The sequence below is a fragment of the Pseudoliparis swirei genome, chromosome 8 (assembly GCF_029220125.1).
Source record: "Pseudoliparis swirei isolate HS2019 ecotype Mariana Trench chromosome 8, NWPU_hadal_v1, whole genome shotgun sequence".
Taxonomy (NCBI): Eukaryota; Metazoa; Chordata; class Actinopteri; order Perciformes; family Liparidae; genus Pseudoliparis; species Pseudoliparis swirei.
Window position 1 is genome coordinate 8,446,957 of NC_079395.1, and position 19,490 is coordinate 8,466,446.

The 19,490-nt window shown below is 45.2% G+C and overlaps 2 protein-coding genes across 17 annotated transcripts in view; both read left to right on the forward strand.

Moving 5' to 3' along the window:
• epb41l3b (erythrocyte membrane protein band 4.1-like 3b) overlaps window positions 1-13,022 on the forward strand; it is a 45,954-nt gene extending 32,932 nt beyond the window's left edge. For 4 of the 15 annotated variants that reach the window (XM_056421888.1, XM_056421887.1, XM_056421894.1 and 1 more), the window contains 13 exons: window positions 513-566; window positions 1,695-1,730; window positions 2,201-2,266; window positions 2,928-3,110; window positions 3,646-3,708; window positions 4,251-4,940; window positions 5,721-5,753; window positions 5,998-6,075; window positions 7,801-7,884; window positions 8,581-8,679; window positions 9,089-9,169; window positions 9,543-9,658; window positions 11,980-13,022. In XM_056421888.1, the coding sequence (XP_056277863.1) occupies window positions 513-566; window positions 1,695-1,730; window positions 2,201-2,266; window positions 2,928-3,110; window positions 3,646-3,708; window positions 4,251-4,940; window positions 5,721-5,753; window positions 5,998-6,075; window positions 7,801-7,884; window positions 8,581-8,679; window positions 9,089-9,169; window positions 9,543-9,653 (1,578 nt within the window). In that variant the 3' untranslated portion in view covers window positions 9,654-9,658; window positions 11,980-13,022. Of the gene's footprint in view, window positions 1-512; window positions 567-1,694; window positions 1,731-2,200; window positions 2,267-2,927; window positions 3,111-3,645; window positions 3,709-4,250; window positions 4,941-5,720; window positions 5,754-5,997; window positions 6,076-7,800; window positions 7,885-8,580; window positions 8,680-9,088; window positions 9,170-9,542; window positions 9,659-11,901 lie in introns of all 15 variants that reach the window. The other 11 variants (XM_056421891.1, XM_056421896.1, XM_056421889.1 and 8 more) reach the window with 10 other exon arrangements.
• Window positions 13,018-18,135, forward strand: LOC130198656 (zinc finger and BTB domain-containing protein 14-like). Of its 2 annotated transcripts, none has more exons than XM_056421904.1 (2): window positions 13,018-13,102; window positions 16,117-18,135. In XM_056421904.1, exon 2 carries the CDS (start codon window positions 16,140-16,142, stop codon window positions 17,310-17,312), a length of 1,173 nt encoding a protein of 390 aa, XP_056277879.1. In that variant the 5' UTR covers window positions 13,018-13,102; window positions 16,117-16,139; the 3' UTR covers window positions 17,313-18,135. The 2 variants fall into 2 exon arrangements, with proteins under 2 accessions (XP_056277879.1, XP_056277878.1); XM_056421903.1 differs by lacking the exon at window positions 13,018-13,102 and adding an exon at window positions 14,821-15,471.
• Window positions 18,136-19,490: the final 1,355 nt, after the last annotated feature.

Consider the following 19,490-nt stretch of genomic DNA (forward strand, 5'->3'; position numbering starts at 1 on the left):
CACAGATGTACTGTAAACCATGCGGAGCTGCAGAGAGACTGACAGTTGAATGCATCCAGATCACCCGTAGTGTCAACATGCATGGAGAGGAGGGAGGAGGGCCTGGAAGTCAGGGTGCTGTTCGTCATGTACCTTTTTTACTATCGGCACACATCAAATGTTTCACGCACATATTTTACACCAGGATTCAGGCATGTCCAAATCCAGAGCAAATTTAATGTTGCACTTAATGTCAAAGTGACTGACCGAAGGTTTGACCTTCCTCTGAGTCTGTTTTGCTTGCTTACTTTTCATTTGCTTTTTCACTTCCGTTTTTTCTTTTCCCCACCTTTTCTGCAGTGTTGTCTGATAATGTGTAGCTTACAGAAGCGAGCAGTGCATTTCTATTTGTTCCATTTGTGGTTATGAAAACTCTGTGACGGTAAATGCATTTTCAAGGGTTTTACAAGTTGGGTTCTTGTTGTTTTTCTTGCTTGCCACTCGGAACGGTTTTGGTCCGTTTGTGAAAGCAGACCGACAGCGAACAAACCGACTTTGCCTTTGATGGAGAGATGACCGCCACAGAGGTTTGTACATCCGGGAAATACGTCATATTAAAGGCATGAAAAGGGAAATAAAGGAATGCTGAATAATCAATGTCATGCTAATTGAAACAATTAGAAGAATTTGTGTTTGTGAAGTTCTGCATGCAACACAAGCATTGCACCATGCCCATTTAGTTCTTGTTTTTTCTCCATTTATTATGTATTATTACACACTTTCTGTGTACATCATTATCTTCTACTTTACAGTAGAGAGCAAGTCATGACGACCCTAAAGCTAAACATCGCCCCCTTACTGAACATTGCAAGAATAGAAGCTTCAGTTTTCTTGTGAGGATCTTATGAGATACTTAGTCTTTAAGTACGATGTTTCTATTATTAACTACATATTTCTGAGCCTAAAGCTGCATGTACCAGCAAATCAGCAAACTTATAATTATTATAATTATGCTTTAATTTATTTCTAACAAGGTAACTTGTTTAGCCACTTTTCTTACATACTTGTTTTGTATTTTTAAACAGTTTGTATTCACTTTAAAAGGTTACGGTGAAGGTTTATAGACTGAGGAGGTTTTTTCAAAGCCAACACTATCTCTGAGTTGGGTTGCAGTAAACTTTCCCAAACACCATTTCCCTAAACTCTGATAGCAACGAAGACTGGCATCCACACAGTAGAAAGAAGAACAATATAGTACATGAAGTATCACAGTTGTTTTTTGTGGATTGTCATCACGCAACCCAAAGTAGTTTGTTCCTGCTCCTCGACTGGAGGTAGTAACGCTAATTAGCTTAGCAAAGAAACGCATTGTTTAAGCCATTCCTTACATTTCTGCTTTTGACATTTATTCAAACTCTGCGCACACCAGCTCACGCTGAGGGAACACTGAAGCTAAACAGACCTGCCATGCCTCGTTATGGTTGCTATGGCTATGATTGGACAAATGCTGTTTGGGGGAGGGGTGTAGTGAAGGCTCAATTTCTGTCCCATTTACATTTTAAATTCACCCGCCATCTTTTTAACCCTCTGGTAATGTTTCTGCTCACGTTCTCTTTCCCGTCACCAGATTCACCCCAGTGCATTTCTTCTTGTCTTAATGACCCTTTACCTCCCCGTCTCACGCTTTCTGTCCTCCCCTCTTTCCTTGCTGTCAGTCGGACGCGGATGACGACTCTGAGATGCGGACTCAGGTACCCGGGGCTCTCTTCATGGCCCGGCTCAGTGCATCGCTCCACCGCCGCCGTTGGATGCACTGAGCCGCTTTGTCCCTTTTGTGCCGTCTCTCCACCTCGGCTTGCATGCCGCCGCTTCTGTTTACATGCTCACTATCGGACACACACCAGACTGACATTCGCTCTCACCTAAATTCCCTACACAGACTACAGATGCAGAGCTGTCGCTGCTTCTAAACACATCATTCCAGCTCACTTTCAAGTGCTGTTCTTTGTAAATGGTTGAGTCGTGTTTCTTTTCCTCCTGGTGCAACCAAGAGTCAGATTTCACAGTTTTCAAGGTTTCTGGTTCTTCTAGTGAGTTGACTAATGCCATCGGGTCGTTTACAGCCAGTAGACAAAGCTCCTCCTGATATCTCCCAACAGGAGTCTACATTTATCACAGCACCTTTTAACTATAATTCATCTCCCTTTTTTTGTCTTTACAGTATAGTTTCATAAGGCGAGTAAAAGGAGAAAACGTGTTTATCAAGCATAGTAATCTGATGCTAGAGGTTGGTAAGAAAGCAATGCATGAACGAAATATGCATGCAGGTGCTTTTTGTATGAAGAGTAACTGATAACAAGAACGTCTAACGTATTCGTGACTCTGCCAGGGTTACGTTCTGTTTTCTGGAGTTCTTGTGTGAATTTGAGCCATGACAATTTGATCTAACCTATTCTTTTGCTGTGAGGGCGAAAGCAACACAAATACAACTGATTTAAGTCGGTTGTTGTGGATTCGTTGACTTCTAATCAGATGTGGGAGTGCTGTGCTTAACTAAACCTGTAAAACTCAATCTGTGAATCTCTGCATGAATATCCATTAATTTCATTTAATTAAGCTCGCCCTAAATGCTCCTTTTAGCATTTAAGTACAAGCGGCTACTCTCTTGGTTCCAGCTGCAATGTGAGTGGACGTGTTGCCATTGTGTGGCTGTTTGTGGTAGCCTGCAGTGAACAATATACAATGACGCTTATAATGCAGTTCATTTAAGTCTGCATTGGTTGATTCCAGACCTTTTCAGAACTGCATTTAAGGGTTCCCAAAGTCTTTCATTTTGTTGGGGTCGTTCATTGGACAAGCTACCGTTGCAAACATAAAGCATGGCCGTCGTTCCCTCCGCGCTGCTCCTGGCCTCACCTCCTTGTGTCACGGTTGACCGGCTACTGTAGGACATCTCGCCTCCGGAAGACATGGTCAAACACCAGACCAACATCAGCGAACTGAAGCGCTCCTTCCTGGAGACGGGCGAGAACGCGCCCGGCCTGACGGAATGGGAGAAGAGACTCTCCTCGTCCCCCGTGCGCTCGCCCCGAGAAGAAGCCCCAATGATAGAGCCGCTGGAGCTGCAGGACGTAAGCTGTGAAGCATGACATCATCCAGGAGATTTTTAGCATGAACAAAGACATCCATTTGAAGAGTGTTTGCTTAATGAGTCAAAGTGCAGTAAATTAAATAATCATAAAAAGTCTGGTGCAGTGGCATGACAATTAGCTCGAGTGCATATTCTTTTTATTATATTCTTCGCCTCCATCACCTTATGTCTCCACGACATCTCGACAGCAGCTGACGATAAACGTATTCATTTGTCTCTAATGGATGGTGCCGTCATCAATCAGTGTTACTGTTGTGCTCATTGACATTAAGTGCTGGAGTTGGGAGCAGTTTCATCCTTTTCTTTTCCTGTGTTTCATTATCTGAATGGACTCGCAAAGAACAAATGAGCATCTCTAAAGTCTCTGAGGACGAATCCCTGGCATCAATGTGACTGAAATGAAAAGCAGCAGATTCACTGGAACCGCTTTGGCTTCTGGATCGTGTTCGTTTCAACGTGTTAGTCTGGATCTCTGTGACCTTTTCATTTATTTGTGTATTTGTTTGCTTCTTTAGACTAAAGATGAGCAGCCTGCAGGAGAAGATCCACTCGAGGAGGTAGAACCTAAAGCCACTGAGGTAAACTGCTTGCTCTGTTTGTTGTGAGTGTGTTTTGTGTTCACTTTGTTTCTATGTCGCTCCAGACACATCATTTGTTAGTATTTTGTCTCGTACTCCTTCACATGTACAATTTCTCCACTTTGTTTCCCTTATCTGCCCTTTTTCACTTTCACTATGACATTTTAATTGAAGCTTGAAAAGCCCAAACCTAAAAATATCAATAAGAATCAAATTAACTTTATTATCCAAAAGAGGAAATTCATTTTGTCAGAAGGCTGACAACAATTTTAAAAAGTATTATTCAAGAAAACAACAAGACAGTCTGTGTCTGTACCACAGAAAACGTCCCTTTCATGTCTCTTTAAGAGGTAATACGACCACGTATGTGGAGAGAACTAGATCCAAACCGTGTGTCTGTCTTGAGTATTTGTGGAGCTCAGTCTTTGTGTCATCTCTATATCAGTAGTCTCTTGAGCTTATTGTCTTTGTCTTGGCTTTGTGATGCCCTTTTGTCCATTAACTTGATCGATCCATTTTCAATAAGCCAAGTGTCTCCCCAGGCGGCAGGATATCTGGTGAAATATGTGGTCGATAGTATCGCAACAGATTTGGCCACCTCCTCTGGGCCTCACGGGATTAGCCTGTCAACTACTATGGACGATGATGTCTTCATGGACGGGACCCGAAGGGAGGTGGACGAAGTGTTGGAGAGGTCCGAGATGAAGGTCAGCCCCGGGGCTGTCAGACAGGAGGTGTCCCAGGCTATCAGTGACAAGAAAGGGACGCTCATTATCTTGAAGGAGGCTGATGATAAAGTGGACGCAGAGGGCAAAGAGACGAGAGCTGCAGGTGATGAAGAAGAGCCTGTTGTCCCTGAAGAGGCCAAAGCTGAGGAGAGCGAAATGCTGTCTGCCTCTAAAGAGAAGGAATCCATCAGTGAAGACGCTTCTGTTGTTGTAGAAGCCAAAACCAAGATGCAGAGTCCGAAGACGGAGATAAAAACTGATGACATGACTCAGATTAAAGGTACTGACTCACCTAAAAAGGCCATGGCATCCTGGTTATCTGAAGTGGTGAAGTCCGAGGTCATCAGTGAGTCAACAAAGGAAGTAAAACAGACAAAAGCTTCTGATGCCCTGCAGCAGGAAGAAGAAGAAATCTTCACCTTCGAAGAGGTCCAGACCGAGCAGTCAAAGTCCAGCCTGTCTCCGATTACAGTTTCTGAATCCTCAACTACATCCTTAGCAGTGGTACTGTATGAAAACTAAAAGCAACAGCTCTGTTTTGGCTGCTTCCCGCCATATCTCCGCCACCGCCCTCAGCCTACCCCATTGCCTTTTCTTCAGCCGCAGCCAAAGCAGTCTAACGACAGTGTAACCAAAGCGCTCTGCATGGCTAACGGTCCCTTAACACCCGGCGTTTACGCTCACATTTCCCAAACAGCCAAGTTTTTGTTGCATTCAAGCCCGCTTGCTTCACTTTTGATACAACGGTTTTTGTTGTTGTTTTGTTGACAGCCGTGGGAGCCTTGCCTCAGCAGCTGGCTCCCACGGCTGATAAGGAAAGAAATGTCTGGCTCCGGTTTGTTTTCTACCGTTTTGCTCTGCTGCGCCATTCCTTTCTTTCAGGTCTGTTATCAGTTCCCTGAAAGCAGTGACTTAATAGCCTTGGCTCAGTGCCACAGCTGCAGCTTTCCCCACTTCATCCTCCAAAATCCCCTTCTGCCTCCACTGCGAGTCAGGAAAGAAAATTGTATGGGTCTACCTAAAAAGAGATTTCACTGTTCTCCAGTAACTGTCAAAAGCAGATGAGGTGAAGTTTGCTGCTGGTGGAGCCAGCGATCTGATTTTAATTTGATGTTTTAGGATTTGCTCCACAATGGTATTCCATACAATATTTACCTTTCAGTCCTTTCATTTACCCCCCTCTCTCTCCCTTCACTCTGTGTCTGGTGTTCACTGTGACTTTTGACTTTCCTCTCTTTTCCTTTCTCTCTGTTCTTGTGTCCGTCCATCCTTCTGTCACATCAGTCTACGCTGGGATGTGTTTCCTCCTCTGAAAAGGTGACCACTCCCCTCTGGTCCTCACAGATTTCAAAATACAACACTGTCATGGTTTTAGTGTGACTGAAAACTAAAATGTCTTCATCGATTAATGCCTATTGTATGTAATTCTATTGTGAATGTATAACCATCACAACCATTTTCCTCTGTCGGGTGTGACGTGACACGGCATTGTGCCGAGTGTATTTTATTTTTGTAATGGCGAAGAAGAAACGTCATCTAATGGTACAATTATCGTTCACAGGGATCCGCTGAACCAGAGGGGAAGATGGGGGTTGCCATGGAAACGAAGGCGGCACCGGCCGAGTCGACGGGGCCAACGGTGAATATCCCGTCCACAGAGGCTGCAAAGGCTGAGCCAGTGCACACGACAGCTGAGATCACAGCCCGACTTATGTCAGCAGAGCCTGCAGAGGGGCAGCGAGATAATGCAGATGTGTTGCCAGAAGATATGAGTGGCATCAGTTCAGGAGCACCGGTTTCAGAGCCCCTACGACAGTGTGCATCTGTGGAGCTTAGAGACGAAATCCAGCCAGTAGCAACACATTCAGAGGCGGATGAGATTCAGTCTGCAGTGCTGACCTCAGCTGCAGAAAAAATACATGAGGAAGTAATCGATGAGGGAGAGGATACAGGTGAGGGGGAGGTTATAGGTGAGGGGGAGGTTATCGGTCAGGGAGAGGTTACAGGTGAAGGGGAGGTTATAGGTGATGGGGATGTTATAGGTGAGGGAGAAGATGCAGGTGAGGGAGAGGATGCAGGTGAGGGGGGGGTTATAGGTCAGGGAGAGGATACAGGTGATGGGGATGTTATAGGTGAGGGGGAGGTTATAGGTCAGGGAGAGGATACAGGTGAGGCTTTTTTGTCAACACATGAAAGTTTCAGATTCACTGTTGCGCCTGCATACATCAGATATTGTGAAAAGGAAGAGAAGCTGCCTCTAACAAACAAGGAACCCGATGAAGAGGAAGCTGCACAGAGTTGTTTGGAGGCTTTGGAAGATGAATTATTACATTTAAAAAACACAGGGGAGAGAGAGCGCACAGAAGTAGATGGTAAGAGAGTCCAGGTCGCCAACCACATGCAGTATTTCGAGAAACAAGCGTTTCCCTCCGAGCTCGAACACGGTCTTGAGGAGGTGGACAGAGACACAGAGAAAGGCTCCGCAGCAGGGAATGAGAGTCAAGAGGGCTTTCCAGACATCTTGAAATCATCGCCCTTTGAAAAAGAGAAATACCACCATGCACAGATAGACAGCTCAGAAGATGAAGTGGAGACAGCGGAGGATGAAGAAGCGGACGGAGAGAAGGAAGAACTGAAGGGGGAGCCTGATGAGGAACAGCTGAATTTGAAACTGAACGAAAAGGTTTTGGAAGATATGGTATCGGAGGAAGTGAAAGAAGACGAAAAAGGCCACGCTGAAGAAAATAGTGCAAAAGAGGAACCAGAGCAGAAGTCCAGCCCACACGCGGTGACTCTGACTGAAGCCCCTCCCCCAGACGGCCGGCTCAGCCAACGGCCTCCAGCCGAGTCTCAGTCGGAGGTAACCATGCGTCGGCGGCGGTGGCCTCAGCCTCGGCCCTGCAACCTCACCGCCACCCTCCCCTCCTGCCAACACAATCTGCCACAAATAATCAAGGGCCGAACTTGACCCAAAGCATGGACATGCCTCTAATCCTCACAGTTTGGTTTGCGGAGCAGATCGGGGGACCTGTTTTAATAAGATGTGGTGCACACACTTGATTGAAACCTTGTGATTTACATTCTCCAGCCTCCACCGCTTCACTGGACCCGGGACTCTAATGCATGACTGCACGCTCGTTTAGAGACTTTGGCTCTTCAATGGCGGCCTTTGGCTTCGTTATTAGCATGCAACAATTCTTTGTGTTGATTTGATCTTGTGTACAACAGGGTGGTGCTATTCTAAGAACAAAGTTAACAGGGAACACTTACCGAAATGTGACAGTGAATTGAATTGGAGCGCTTTTTATTTAGTTCTCCTTCTGCACGTATTTGTTTCAGCCCTGTTTATCTTTTTGCCCATTAGGGTCTTGACGTCGTCGCGGTGGGAACCAAAGAGGTGCCTGTAGTCCACACGGAGACAAAGACTATCACCTATGAGTCTGCAGAGGTACAAACGATGACATGACCTCCATTTTACATCTTGCACCATTTTGAGAAAAAACATGGCAGATGGTTGGGCTCAAAGAATGGTGTCTAATCTTTGTTTTTAACAAATCTGCCCTAAAAAAACTGAACTGAGATTGCCAATAATTTCACACAGCAGATTCTGAGCTTTATTAGCATGTATTTAGAGCTGTGTTTGTGTCCAGCTAATGAATGGAAGTTCTGAAATGAAATATGAGCTCTCCCTGTCGCTCGGCTCTCTGCTGCCCCCTGGAGGAATCACCCGGCTAAACGCTTCACTGTTCAACCGCTTCTTCTGTGGCTGGAAGTGTGATGTGGGATTTTAGACTTTTTTTCCTGCTGCCTGCTGTAGCGGTAAACACCACTGAGGGCAGTGAGAATGAAATATTGATTATGACCACTTACTATTTCTTATATTACAGCACAGATGAGTGACTAGCTGTTAACAGCTAAAAAGAAGGATATTCGAATATTCAAACAGTGATTATTGGATTAATTCCTCGGGTGGCTAGAAATAAAACGCTGTCTATTCTCTCTCTCTCCACAAGTGGCCACAAATTCAGTTAATGCAGCTTCACCACAAATTACTGTTGAATATTATTTGATAGGAACCCATTAAGTCTGTTTTCGAGGTTAGTTTCACTTTATCTGGAGTCCTGAGTGTTTTGCTTGTCAACAGGTGGACACTAATGGTGACGTGGACCATGGGGTGTTGCTGAGTGCTCAGACAATCACCTCGGAAACCACCAGCACCACGACAACCACACACATCACAAAGGTGAGAGTTCATCTATTGTCCCTTTCGGCCTCATAACACTTGAAGCTTCAGGCAGGACTGCCGCCTCGGTGCACGTCTGCTTGAGAGCGAGGAGAGGGGGTGTGCGTATCTTTGTAGTTTCCAGACTTGTGGAGCTTTTGCGGAAAAAAATGTCCCCCTTTTTAATATGTATTGATCTATTTGTTTTGTAATTGACCAGAAAGGATGTGATTTTGTGTTTCTTTTTTTACGCACAACCTTGTTGTCATTTGGCCCCATTCAAGGATTTAGACTGATAGAAAAAGGTTACTCTAAAATGAATAAGTATGTAGAAAGCTAAACACTGTTTGATCGCTTTAAGATGTTTGTTGACGTATGTTTTTGTGTGTGCAGTGAATTCTAAGTTGTCTTTCTGCTCTCTGTTGGCCAGACGGTTAAAGGAGGAATATCAGAGACAAGAATTGAGAAACGGATTGTCATCACAGGAGACACAGACATCGACCACGATCAGGTCTCTCAGATTTTCATACTGGTTCTCATTTATTATCCTCTACCCTCGTTATTTGTCTTTGCTTGTTAAGTCAATAAATGGATTTGAGCAATGACCATGAACAAGTAAAATGCTAGTGACCCCTCAGGACCCTATCTTCTGCTTGGCGAGCATGGCCACATGATCTAGACGGGCTTAGCATCTGTTATTTCGCACAAAGCATTAACTTGTGATGTGACTTTAACAAATACTGGAAGTATGATAAATGTGACTAAAAGTGGCTTCCCTGTTGACTCATATTGACTCACAATGAAACATCCCTGCTCCCTCCCTGCCTTCTCCACTCTCTGTCTCCCCCTGGCGATCTCTTCTGGCACTGCACTCCCGTATGTAGGCTCTGGCTCAGGCCATAAAGGAGGCTAAAGAACAGCATCCTGACATGTCAGTGACCAAAGTAGTGGTACATAAAGAGACAGAGATCACGCCAGAGGAGGGGGAGGACTGACCCAGGTAAGACAACAAGGTCCCGGTCCTGGTCCTGTCCGTTTTAGTCTGGTCTGGTTTTGATTTGGTCGGACTGGGGTTTTCTTTCAAGCTGGTCTCCATTCTTGGGCATGCTGCTTTTCCCATCAGCACTTTTTCTCACTCGTACAGACAGCCCGGCTTCTGTAGCACTTACGGCTAATGCATCATGCTGTTGTCATTCCAGCATCACTCCCCCTGCAGGGAAGAGGGTGGCTAATATGTGTGTGTGTGTGTGCGTACACACACACACACATATTATAGTCTCAACTCCTAATGACGAGGCTTAAACCCCCTTTACAGCGTTGCTCCTGGCTGTCTCATGTGAGCTCTTGTAATCTGACGGTAACACTGCCCCCTGCTGGAAGGAAACACAATCCCGTTGTTCGAGCTGCTGCGTGTCCTGAACATGTAACACAGACCTCTTTCTCTCAGTCTATCAATCGCTCATTCTCTCTCCCTCCCTGACAAATTTGGAAAATCAGAGGTAATTTTAGCTTTTTGGATTTGCAAAGTCCAGAAAAACAAGTTGGGTTGAAACCGTTGCGCCTGCATGACGTGCCATTTTCTGTAAAAGCTCTGAGTATACATCCTTGTCTACATTGTGCAGCCTCACAAAGAGCAGCGCGGCGGCGATGAGCGATTAAATACCGGCCGAACCGGCTTCTGCTTCTCGGAGCGCCCCGTCTGTCTGCAAAGGAACACATATCGACTGAAATCTGATCTCGAGTGAACACAGATCGGCTATCGGTCTATTTTCAACTCTATTCTGACAAAAAAAACAATCCTATCCTCTAACTGTGCAGCTTTGTAAATGAGCGCTTAAACAAATATCAAGAGTCAAAATCAGTAGTCTTTGCATAAAGACACACGAAGTTATGCTAGTTTGCATAAAAAGGCAAATAATAGGAATATGTTTGCAGCCGAGCTGGTCGGTCTTCATAGGGAGCCGATAGGCCAGCCGTTCTGTTGGCAGTGTGTCTGCAGCCTTCACAAATGCAGCCATTTGTGTTTCAACTTGTCCGCCGGCAGGACTGTGAGGATTATCTCCGGTGTGGAGCCTCCCGCCCAGAGCATGTCATCCTGACAACCTCCAAAGCATTTTCCATCTGGAAACTGGAATTGTCCAGTTTAATTCTAATTCACCTTTTCGACTCCGACGCTTGTTATTCCACGAGCTTTTAACTGCCACCATCCCAAGGTGTTCGGGATGACGAGCGTGCATGTGTGTACTTGCGTGACTCACCAGATGGGAATGCTTGGCTTTGTTTCTGCAGCCTTGCCCTCAGTCCTTTGTGTGTGTGTGTGTGTGTGTCGTTTAATATCTGTGTGTCAGAACTGCTGCATGTCTGAGTACTTAATGACACTAAAGCTTTTCCTCTGGTTCTTTGGACGCTTGCCTCTTTCCACTATAGATACACACAGAGTGTTTGGGGCCAGACAGTGTCAGGAAGATGTGTAGTAGCAATGTCAACAATGTCAAATTAATTAAACCCGGTTTTACTTTTTTAATTGAACACACGCGCAGCGAGCTGCAGACCAATGTCACCGACGGGGAAAGTTAAAAGGATTTATTCACCAAAGGTCTTAAACCATCTTGCCATCATCCGGCTCATGGTTTCCTTCAACTGTACACAATGAATTTAGGCCATTAAAAAGTCAAACATGTTAAATGTGTTTTTTGTAACATTCAACAAATGTTTTATTTCAGCCTCATTTATTAGATTATAATCCCTAAAATCACTAATAATGTATGAATAACCCTAACTAATCTCAAAGTCGGTCTGCTTTTGAATGTAACACATTAACTGAACTTCTGACTGTAAAGGGCTGTTGGTGAAATCCAGAACGCTGCTCTTAAAAAGCAATTCCTTCAAATGCTGGTCTGTGACGAGGGCCGGAGAGCAGATTAGTTTTGTGAAGCATGGCACACTGTCGGAGAGTTGTGTTTTTATTTTAATGCACTACCGTTTTAATTGAAGTCATATTGGTCGAGGTTTTCTGTGTTTCCCTCAGTGGGGACCCCAGCCTCTGTGACTCGTTGCCCGTAGTCACACTTAAAATGGGTCGTGAAATAGTTGAACATTGTTAGTGAGTGAGTTATAGCCAGAATGTCCCCAAGAAGCCTGTGTGTATCTATGTTGTGTGTGTGTGTCGTCCCTCAGTGCATCTATTCATGGTGCTAAATCTACCGTAATCTTTTAATTGGGCTGATTTCCCGTGTTTTGCAGGCTGTACTGCGGCGCTGAAGGTCCACACGTGATGGAAGGAGCAGGATGTACTAACTGCTGTCTCCTCTGTCCTTCCAGGAGTAACACGGTTCAACTACCCACAATGCAACATCCACAACTCCACATATTACTCCGGGACTCTCAGAAGACTAGAACGGCTCCTACTCTCCTAATGCTGCAGCCCGCCGCTAGTCGCAGCCATCACCCGCTAATTAAATAAATGCATCTTGCATGAGAAGGACGCAAATGTTGCATCATCATACGAAATGTCCAGATTATACTGAAACGTACGATTTTTAAAACGCGGTTCTCGATCCGCCTGCACGCCGAATCTCCGCGCGTGCAGCAAGCAAACCGTTTGCTTACACTGCCTTATGACATTGATGCATTTTTATGATTATTGAAAATAATTATTGTAGCAACGTTTTATTTATGAAATAATGCCATCACTCCAGAAACTTAACGTCGCTGTATCTGTTAGGGAGCAGACGCTGTTTAACTTTGCTGTGGAAGTGCCAACCTCATTTGCCAGCGAGCATCGCCTCACTTCCTCCAACAAGCCTCTGATTTATCGTCTGCGATGCCACTACTACAGAAATCACTGCAGCCCAGTTCTGTACATATCGCCGCTTTCCTAGGAGAATAGAAAATTATCGTTCACACTTGCTTTTATTCACGTCTACCTGAATTGCTTTTTCTTTTTACGATCATTTCAGTATTTTGTCGTTTTTTTCCTCGTCGATTTGATTCCACCGCGGTCCGTTTTGGCAGATGCCAAGGAATCAAGTTTTTGTTTTTGTTTTTGTGCAAGAAATATATTTTAATGTGCCTGTGCAGGCTTTGAATGTTCTCCAGGGTGGCCGATCGGCTGCAGCGCCAAATGTCCCAGGTTTGTGTGGCTGTGAGGCGAAGGGCTCAGACTGCCGAGCTCTGCTCAAATTAGATGCAAAGCCAAGAGAGATCTGTCCATCTCCTCCTCCTCCCCTCCCCCCACCCCCACCCACCCAGAACATGCCAACTATATTCCGCCCTCATCTGTTCAACTCTATCTGAATAACCGAGTATTGTTCGTGTACAGCCATGTTTTTCCTCAAAACGATGAAATAAAAGTGGCAAATGCATTTGTTTTAATCTGCTGTTTTTTCTCTCTAATAACATGTCGACCATCGTACTGAAAGATGCCACCGTTAGACCCATTGATGTGAGTTTTTAAGTATTTTAACACTGAGATATTGAGTCAGTGTTAACAACTTAAATCAAAGCCGAAGTTCTGAGTGACAATTCAAATAAGTGATTTAGTTACTGGTTGTGACCATTTTGTAAGGCAATAGTCATGTGATGGCTTCATGTCGTAATAGTCTACACATTATGTATTATGCTGTAGCTTGTGACACTGAACCCATTTTCATTGGTCCGCTCTTTACTTTTAAAACCCCATCAAAGATACGCTAGTGTATCTTGGCGCAGGATCAAGCTGAGCTAAAGGAGCCAACCCGGATTTCATGTCCTCAAGCATGAAATATCCTGATGGACAACACGTGATCATTTAAATCTTAAGCTTAAACAGGAATTAAAATGTATACATGGGAGAGGTTGGATTTGTAAATTGTAGTCGATCTATTATTCATTAAACCACTTAAAGAAGCGCCCTCTGGGTAATTAAGACAGGATTTTTTTTTTTACCACCAAAGGTAATTACGTTGAACGCACGCAGGCTTTTAAAGCTCCGCCCGCTGGGAACGTGCGTGTGTGTCAAAGAGAAGCAAAAAGAGGTGAGGTCGCACTCTGTTTCTGTTGCTGGGTGCGACGGGGTCAACGCAAGGAGGGAGGACACGTGGGTCTTTCTAATCGAATCCTTTCCCACAAACCATCTCTGTTTTGTGTCCAATGGGACTGAATGAAGACTTACTGTACACGAGAAGAGATGACGTGTCGGCCTCAGTGGCCTGCAGAGTGCAAAATAATCACTAGAGGCATGAGCTGTCTTAACAATGGCACTGTAAATAAAAATGTTGATCAAATGTTACAGCTTGCTTAAATGAAAAATACGTGTTTACAGTTTTGCAATAATTGTCTTAATTTATTTTGGAAATGGACCTTTAGTCTACCTTAACATGAAGGTGAACAACCATCAGGATATTCATCTTCTAGTCTCTAAATGTGAAGAGATAAAGCCGATGTGTTTTTCTGCTTTTGTCTATGTTTTTATTACCGGTGTGCAACCAGTGATGAAAACACGGGATCATGATTTAGTAATAAGTTTGTTTGTGTTGCCAGACCACTGTCTATCAAAGTATAACCCCATGATCCTGATGGAACAGGTTAACTGAGTTGTTGAGTGTTAAACCTTTAATACAAAGTGGCATGTTCCTTGAACAACATTTGTATATTCATGCTCAAGAATGATTTATATTAATGAATAATCAAGATTTTAAACTAGTTTTTGGCGCTTTAGAATGGCATTAGTTGCTTCTTCAGTTATTAAATAAAGGAAAGACATGATTCTGCAGCTTTATTGGCCAAGTATGTGTACAAAAGGAATTTGATCTGTTATGAACAAAAGATGGAAATAGATGCGTATAAAACTAAAAGTATATGCAAGTCAAACTGTTTCTGGAAATGGGGGGAAAAAATACATAGAATAGTGCAAGCCTGCAGAGTGCAATGAAATTAATATTGAATGTTTAATATAAAATGTACTTTATTTGCCCAAAGTAGGAGGCTATGTTGTGTAAGTGAGCCATGTATATAAGCTAAGACATAAAGTAGGGCAATTTGTGTAGTGGCAGTTGTATGAGAATGCAAGTATGCACTATAATATATAAATATCAATAATGCAAACAAAATGCCAAAAAGATTAAGCAGCTCAAAAGGTGACGATCATAAGATGTAGCTATGAATTTACAATATCACATCGTGGTACAAGTACATGTATACGTTAACTCCAAATGATTACGTCCATTATTTTGCACTAAATTTGAAATGTTGGCACATTATCAGAAATCAGAAAAAAATGTGTTGCCAAGTTTCCACATACAAGAAAATTGGTGTTACTTTAGTGCATAACAAAAAACACAGTGAGCTGCATGTGGCGGGATCCGAGCAGCGGGAAGGTGACGTGGAGGGCATGACGTCACTCTGGATCCAAGAGGGCACTTTGGCGTCGTTTCTTCCCATTGAGTCCGACAAAAAAAACATGTCTATTTTAAGAATGAACAGCCATTGTGTGTAGAATTTTGACCCACGGAATAAATCCCAGTGGGTTTCCCTTTCCCGCTTTGAAATATGTTTTTCTATAGTGCCACAAAACGCTCCGTCAAAGTTCGTCAAACAAATAATCGAGGGACATATTTAAATGTGGCGGCGAAAAAAAAAGAAGCGAATCCTCTACGCGGACATAGACGATCTTCGCGGAGTACCCGCTCCGGTGCTGTAGGTGGCGGCAAAACGACGCGCCGCTTCCTGTGAAGCCCAATAGTCACAACAAGAGGAGGAAGAGGAAAAACGACAGCTCTGGATCGTCGTCGACTGCCTTGCGTGACAACACAAGGATCGCGTTCAGGGCTTCGGGTATTAACATTTCTTACTTTGTCTTTGGTCGCTTGGGACGAAGCAGGAAACCGCGCGGCGGTTTTATTTCCGCCGTTCGTCCGCCTGACCGCCGCCGCGCGCTCCGCTTGTTTGCGAACTGCTTTAAAGACACCAGAAACATGCCAATGGAGGCTTGCTGACCAAAATGGCTGGGCGCAGTGAAATGTGAAATGTTCTTGCTACGGTTATCCTTTCTGCACGCGACGCGATTGTCACGCGAGCTCAGCGGCTAAAACGCGTGGCTTAAGTTAAGAAAAGTCCCATCTGTTTGCTTCCGTTTGAATTTATATCATTTTGCCAGCGTTACTGCGGCTTTTACTGCTGTCCGGCCTTTCGCGTGTCTGTGTTTTTTCTTTCTTTCTTCTTTTCATAAGAATTTCTGCATGATTGATTAAGCTACTTTTGTTTACTCTCTGCATTTCTACCGGTCATTTTTCAGCTAAAGCGACACCGCGTTAGTTTGCAAGTTACCGCTGCAACTGTGTGCATGTTTGCTCCTGAACGCAACCTTTAAGGATCATAAGAAGCATGCAAGTGGAGCTCTGCTGTGCCGGTTATGTTCATATGACCATGCTCGTCTAATTGTGCAAAGTATTTAACTGTTCACTGTTTTTTCCTCTGCAGGTTGCTCCAATTTGACCTGCAACATGTCTGATTTATTGAGATATATTGATTATGACCACAAAGCCACATTTCTGAAGATGCTCAACCAGCAGAGGATGGAAGGTGAGCACTGTGATGTGGTGGTGGTGGTGGAAAACATAGAGTTCAGGGCTCACCGCTGTGTCTTGGCCGCCTGCAGCAACTACTTCAAAAAGCTCTTCAAGAAGCAGAGCGACGAGGACAACTCCATCGTGGAGTTGGACTTCATCCGCTCCGATATCTTTGAGGAGGTGCTCAATTACATGTACACAGCCCGGCTCGCTGTGAGGAAGAAGGACATCAATATGATGATGTCATCCGGACAGATCCTGGGAATCAACTTCCTGGATAACCTGTGCACCCAGAAACGTGAGCTGACCAACATGAAGACCCGGGAGAACCAGGCGCCCGGGGACCACGGCATGCGAGCTCAGGACGCCATCCTGAAGGAGCTGGCCATGGAGGAAGTGAGGAAGAACAGCTTCTACGACCAGGGGATGGAGGGCATGGGGCCCGGGGGCTCTCACGTGTCTCAGCCGCACAACTACAACACCAACATGAGCAAAGATCCCCACAGCCACGGCTGGGGCTCCTCTTCGTCCAGCGACATGAAGCTGGAGTACCTGCTGTACGGCCACCGCGACCACGGCTCCTGCCAGAGCACGGGGTCAAAGCCCATGGATCACAACGCCAAAAAGGAGCGGCTGCTCACCGCCAACCGCCCCTACGCCTGCGAGCACTGCCCCAAAGCCTTCACCACCGCCGCCCACCTCAAGGAGCACCTAAAGATCCACTCGGGCTTCAAGCCCCACCGCTGCGTGGTGTGCGGCAAGGCCTTCATCCGGGGCCCCGACCTGAAGAGGCACGAGAGGGTCCACAGCAACGAGAGGCCCTTCGCGTGCCAACTGTGCGAAAAGGCCTTCAAGCACAAGTCTCACCTGAAGGACCACGAACGGCAGCACCGGGGCGAGCGGCCGTTCAACTGCGGCTCCTGCGAAAAGGCCTTCATCAAAGCGTCGGATCTGAAGCGCCACTGGAACACCATGCACAGCGGCAACCCCCGCCGACAGATGTCCCTGTCTCCCGCCGCCTCCCAGCACGGCCAGGCAGAGGCCGCCGACCAGAGAGACTGGAAAATGGAGACCGGGCCACATTCGCACAACTCGGGGGACTGTTGAGCCGGCAGACGCCCCGAAACACTCGTACTGACACATCGACGTGCCGACATCCACGTGTCCGCACCGAGAACCACAACCCCGTGACGGGCCGACGGCCCGGCGTCACACGGACAATGATCAGCGTGAGTAACGAGAGACCAGAGCATGTTCACGAGACTGTGGGGCTGTATTATTATTGTTATTATTATTCAAAAGAGTTATGTCAAAACGATGTTTTCTTTCCACCTGTAAAATCATGTAAATGTTTCGCTCACTCTACTATACGTATATTTTTCACAAAGCATTGTTGCTATGTAGACTACGGGGGGGGGGGGGGGGGGGGGCGGTGTTCTCATAACATTAATTCTCTTTTGCGTTTTATGGGATGTGTAACATTTAAATGTTTGTTTAACCTTTACTGGATTTTATGGAGATAAAAAGAGAGAAACCGAGTGATGGGGGGGGAGGAAAGAGATTTTTTTTTTTTCTGCATAACATTTGTTGCATTGAGTATATTCATGTGGATGTTTTTAATGGATGTGTTTAGTTGTATTGATTGATATTACACTGTAAGAGTAAGAGTCACCATTTTGCATTTGATGCAGATGATACCAAAGTCTTGGGCATTTGACGGATCGTCTCTGAAGGCTGTCCCGCTCAAGCAACCGGCCAACTAGATTTACTGTTATACAGTATAACTGTCATCCAGCTATCAACGGTTAATGATAGGTGTCTGTATATACTGTAGCTTCGTCTGTTGCACAATTAGAGTACACAATAACAACATATGCACATATAACATTGTCCTACTCCTCCACTTTGACAATAAACACCATTTGCTGTGTTTTATTGTCTTTGCCAAGTTTGCTTATTGTTGATTGGAGCTCGGCGGGGGTCATTTCTACCTTCCGGAGTCTCTCTTTTTATCAGTGGAAGTTTCTGCGCCGCACCCAAAGGAACCCGAAAACTCTGTATCAGATGTGAAAGATTGCTCTGTTGTGTGCATCTCACAGGTGTTCAGAGACGTCCGTCTTCTGCAGTCGCCACATTGATTAAATTGGTCAAATGGTGACGTCTTGGGTTTGTTGTGGTGAGAAAGTTTGTGGACTTTTAAACGCAAACTGATCTGGCTGTGGAAAGTGTGTTCTGGTTTTTACAATATATTTAATAATTAAAAAGGTCCATGATGGTCTGTTAAGGGGAGGGGGGGGCGACGGGTGTGTGCAGCAGCAGACTGATAAACTCAGAATTGTGTTTGTGAAGTAAAACCGACAAAGTTGTTGATTCTTTACTGCCTTCATTGTTGGGTCCATACTATATCCATCTCAGTTTCCCAGTAAGGTTTGGTGTGTCTGAGCGACTGTAAATATTCGGCTCACTGCGATATCGCACTAAAAAGCAGCAAATCCTCCCATTTGAGAAACTGGCGCAATCTTTCTGTCCGCCGCGTCGCGTCAACGATTATAAAAGCAAATGCAAATACTTTGTCTGTCGATGGACTCATCGTTACTCCTCTAGTGTAAAGATGCATTTATGGACTTTTTTTATAATGTGAAAGTAGACGGAATATCTTGGGATTTTTGTGTGCATATTCTTCAGTGTTGACTACGGATTAAAATATGAATCGAGAAAGTAATTTGTTTAAATGATGGAAGTTGCGGCTCTTCTTAATAATGAATCCTTCTTCCACCCAGAGATGGAGCGCTGCCTCGGTTTGTTTGTTAGTCCTTCCTATGCAAACAGTCACATCTGCTGACCCCTCCTTCCTCCCCCTCCCAAACCCGGAAGTCCGCTGCACCTTTTCGGGTTTGTTCTGCTCCGTTTCAGCGCTTAGGTTTAGACTCCGACGTGAAACTGACCTCTCGGTGACCCCCACCAGTGTTTCACGGCGGCCCGAAAAACACTTGGTACAAGAAAATCAAAGCGAGAAATCCAACCTCCGCCCAACATGGCTGTGCTCCGGCGTCAGGGAGCAGCAGCTCTCTCATACTCCGCATGCGACACTAGATGGGGCCCTGCTCACAGCCAGTGACCTGCTCCCGCCCAATGTGACCTGCTCACGCGGACCCACCAGGCCTCGACCAATGCCGAACCAGTAGAAGTGTCACTGGGGTTTATTCAAGGGAGCTGCCCTCACTGAAAAAGCACATATGGTGGCTCGGTGAGATGTATGCCCTCTCACGCCTCGGTGTTTTCCAT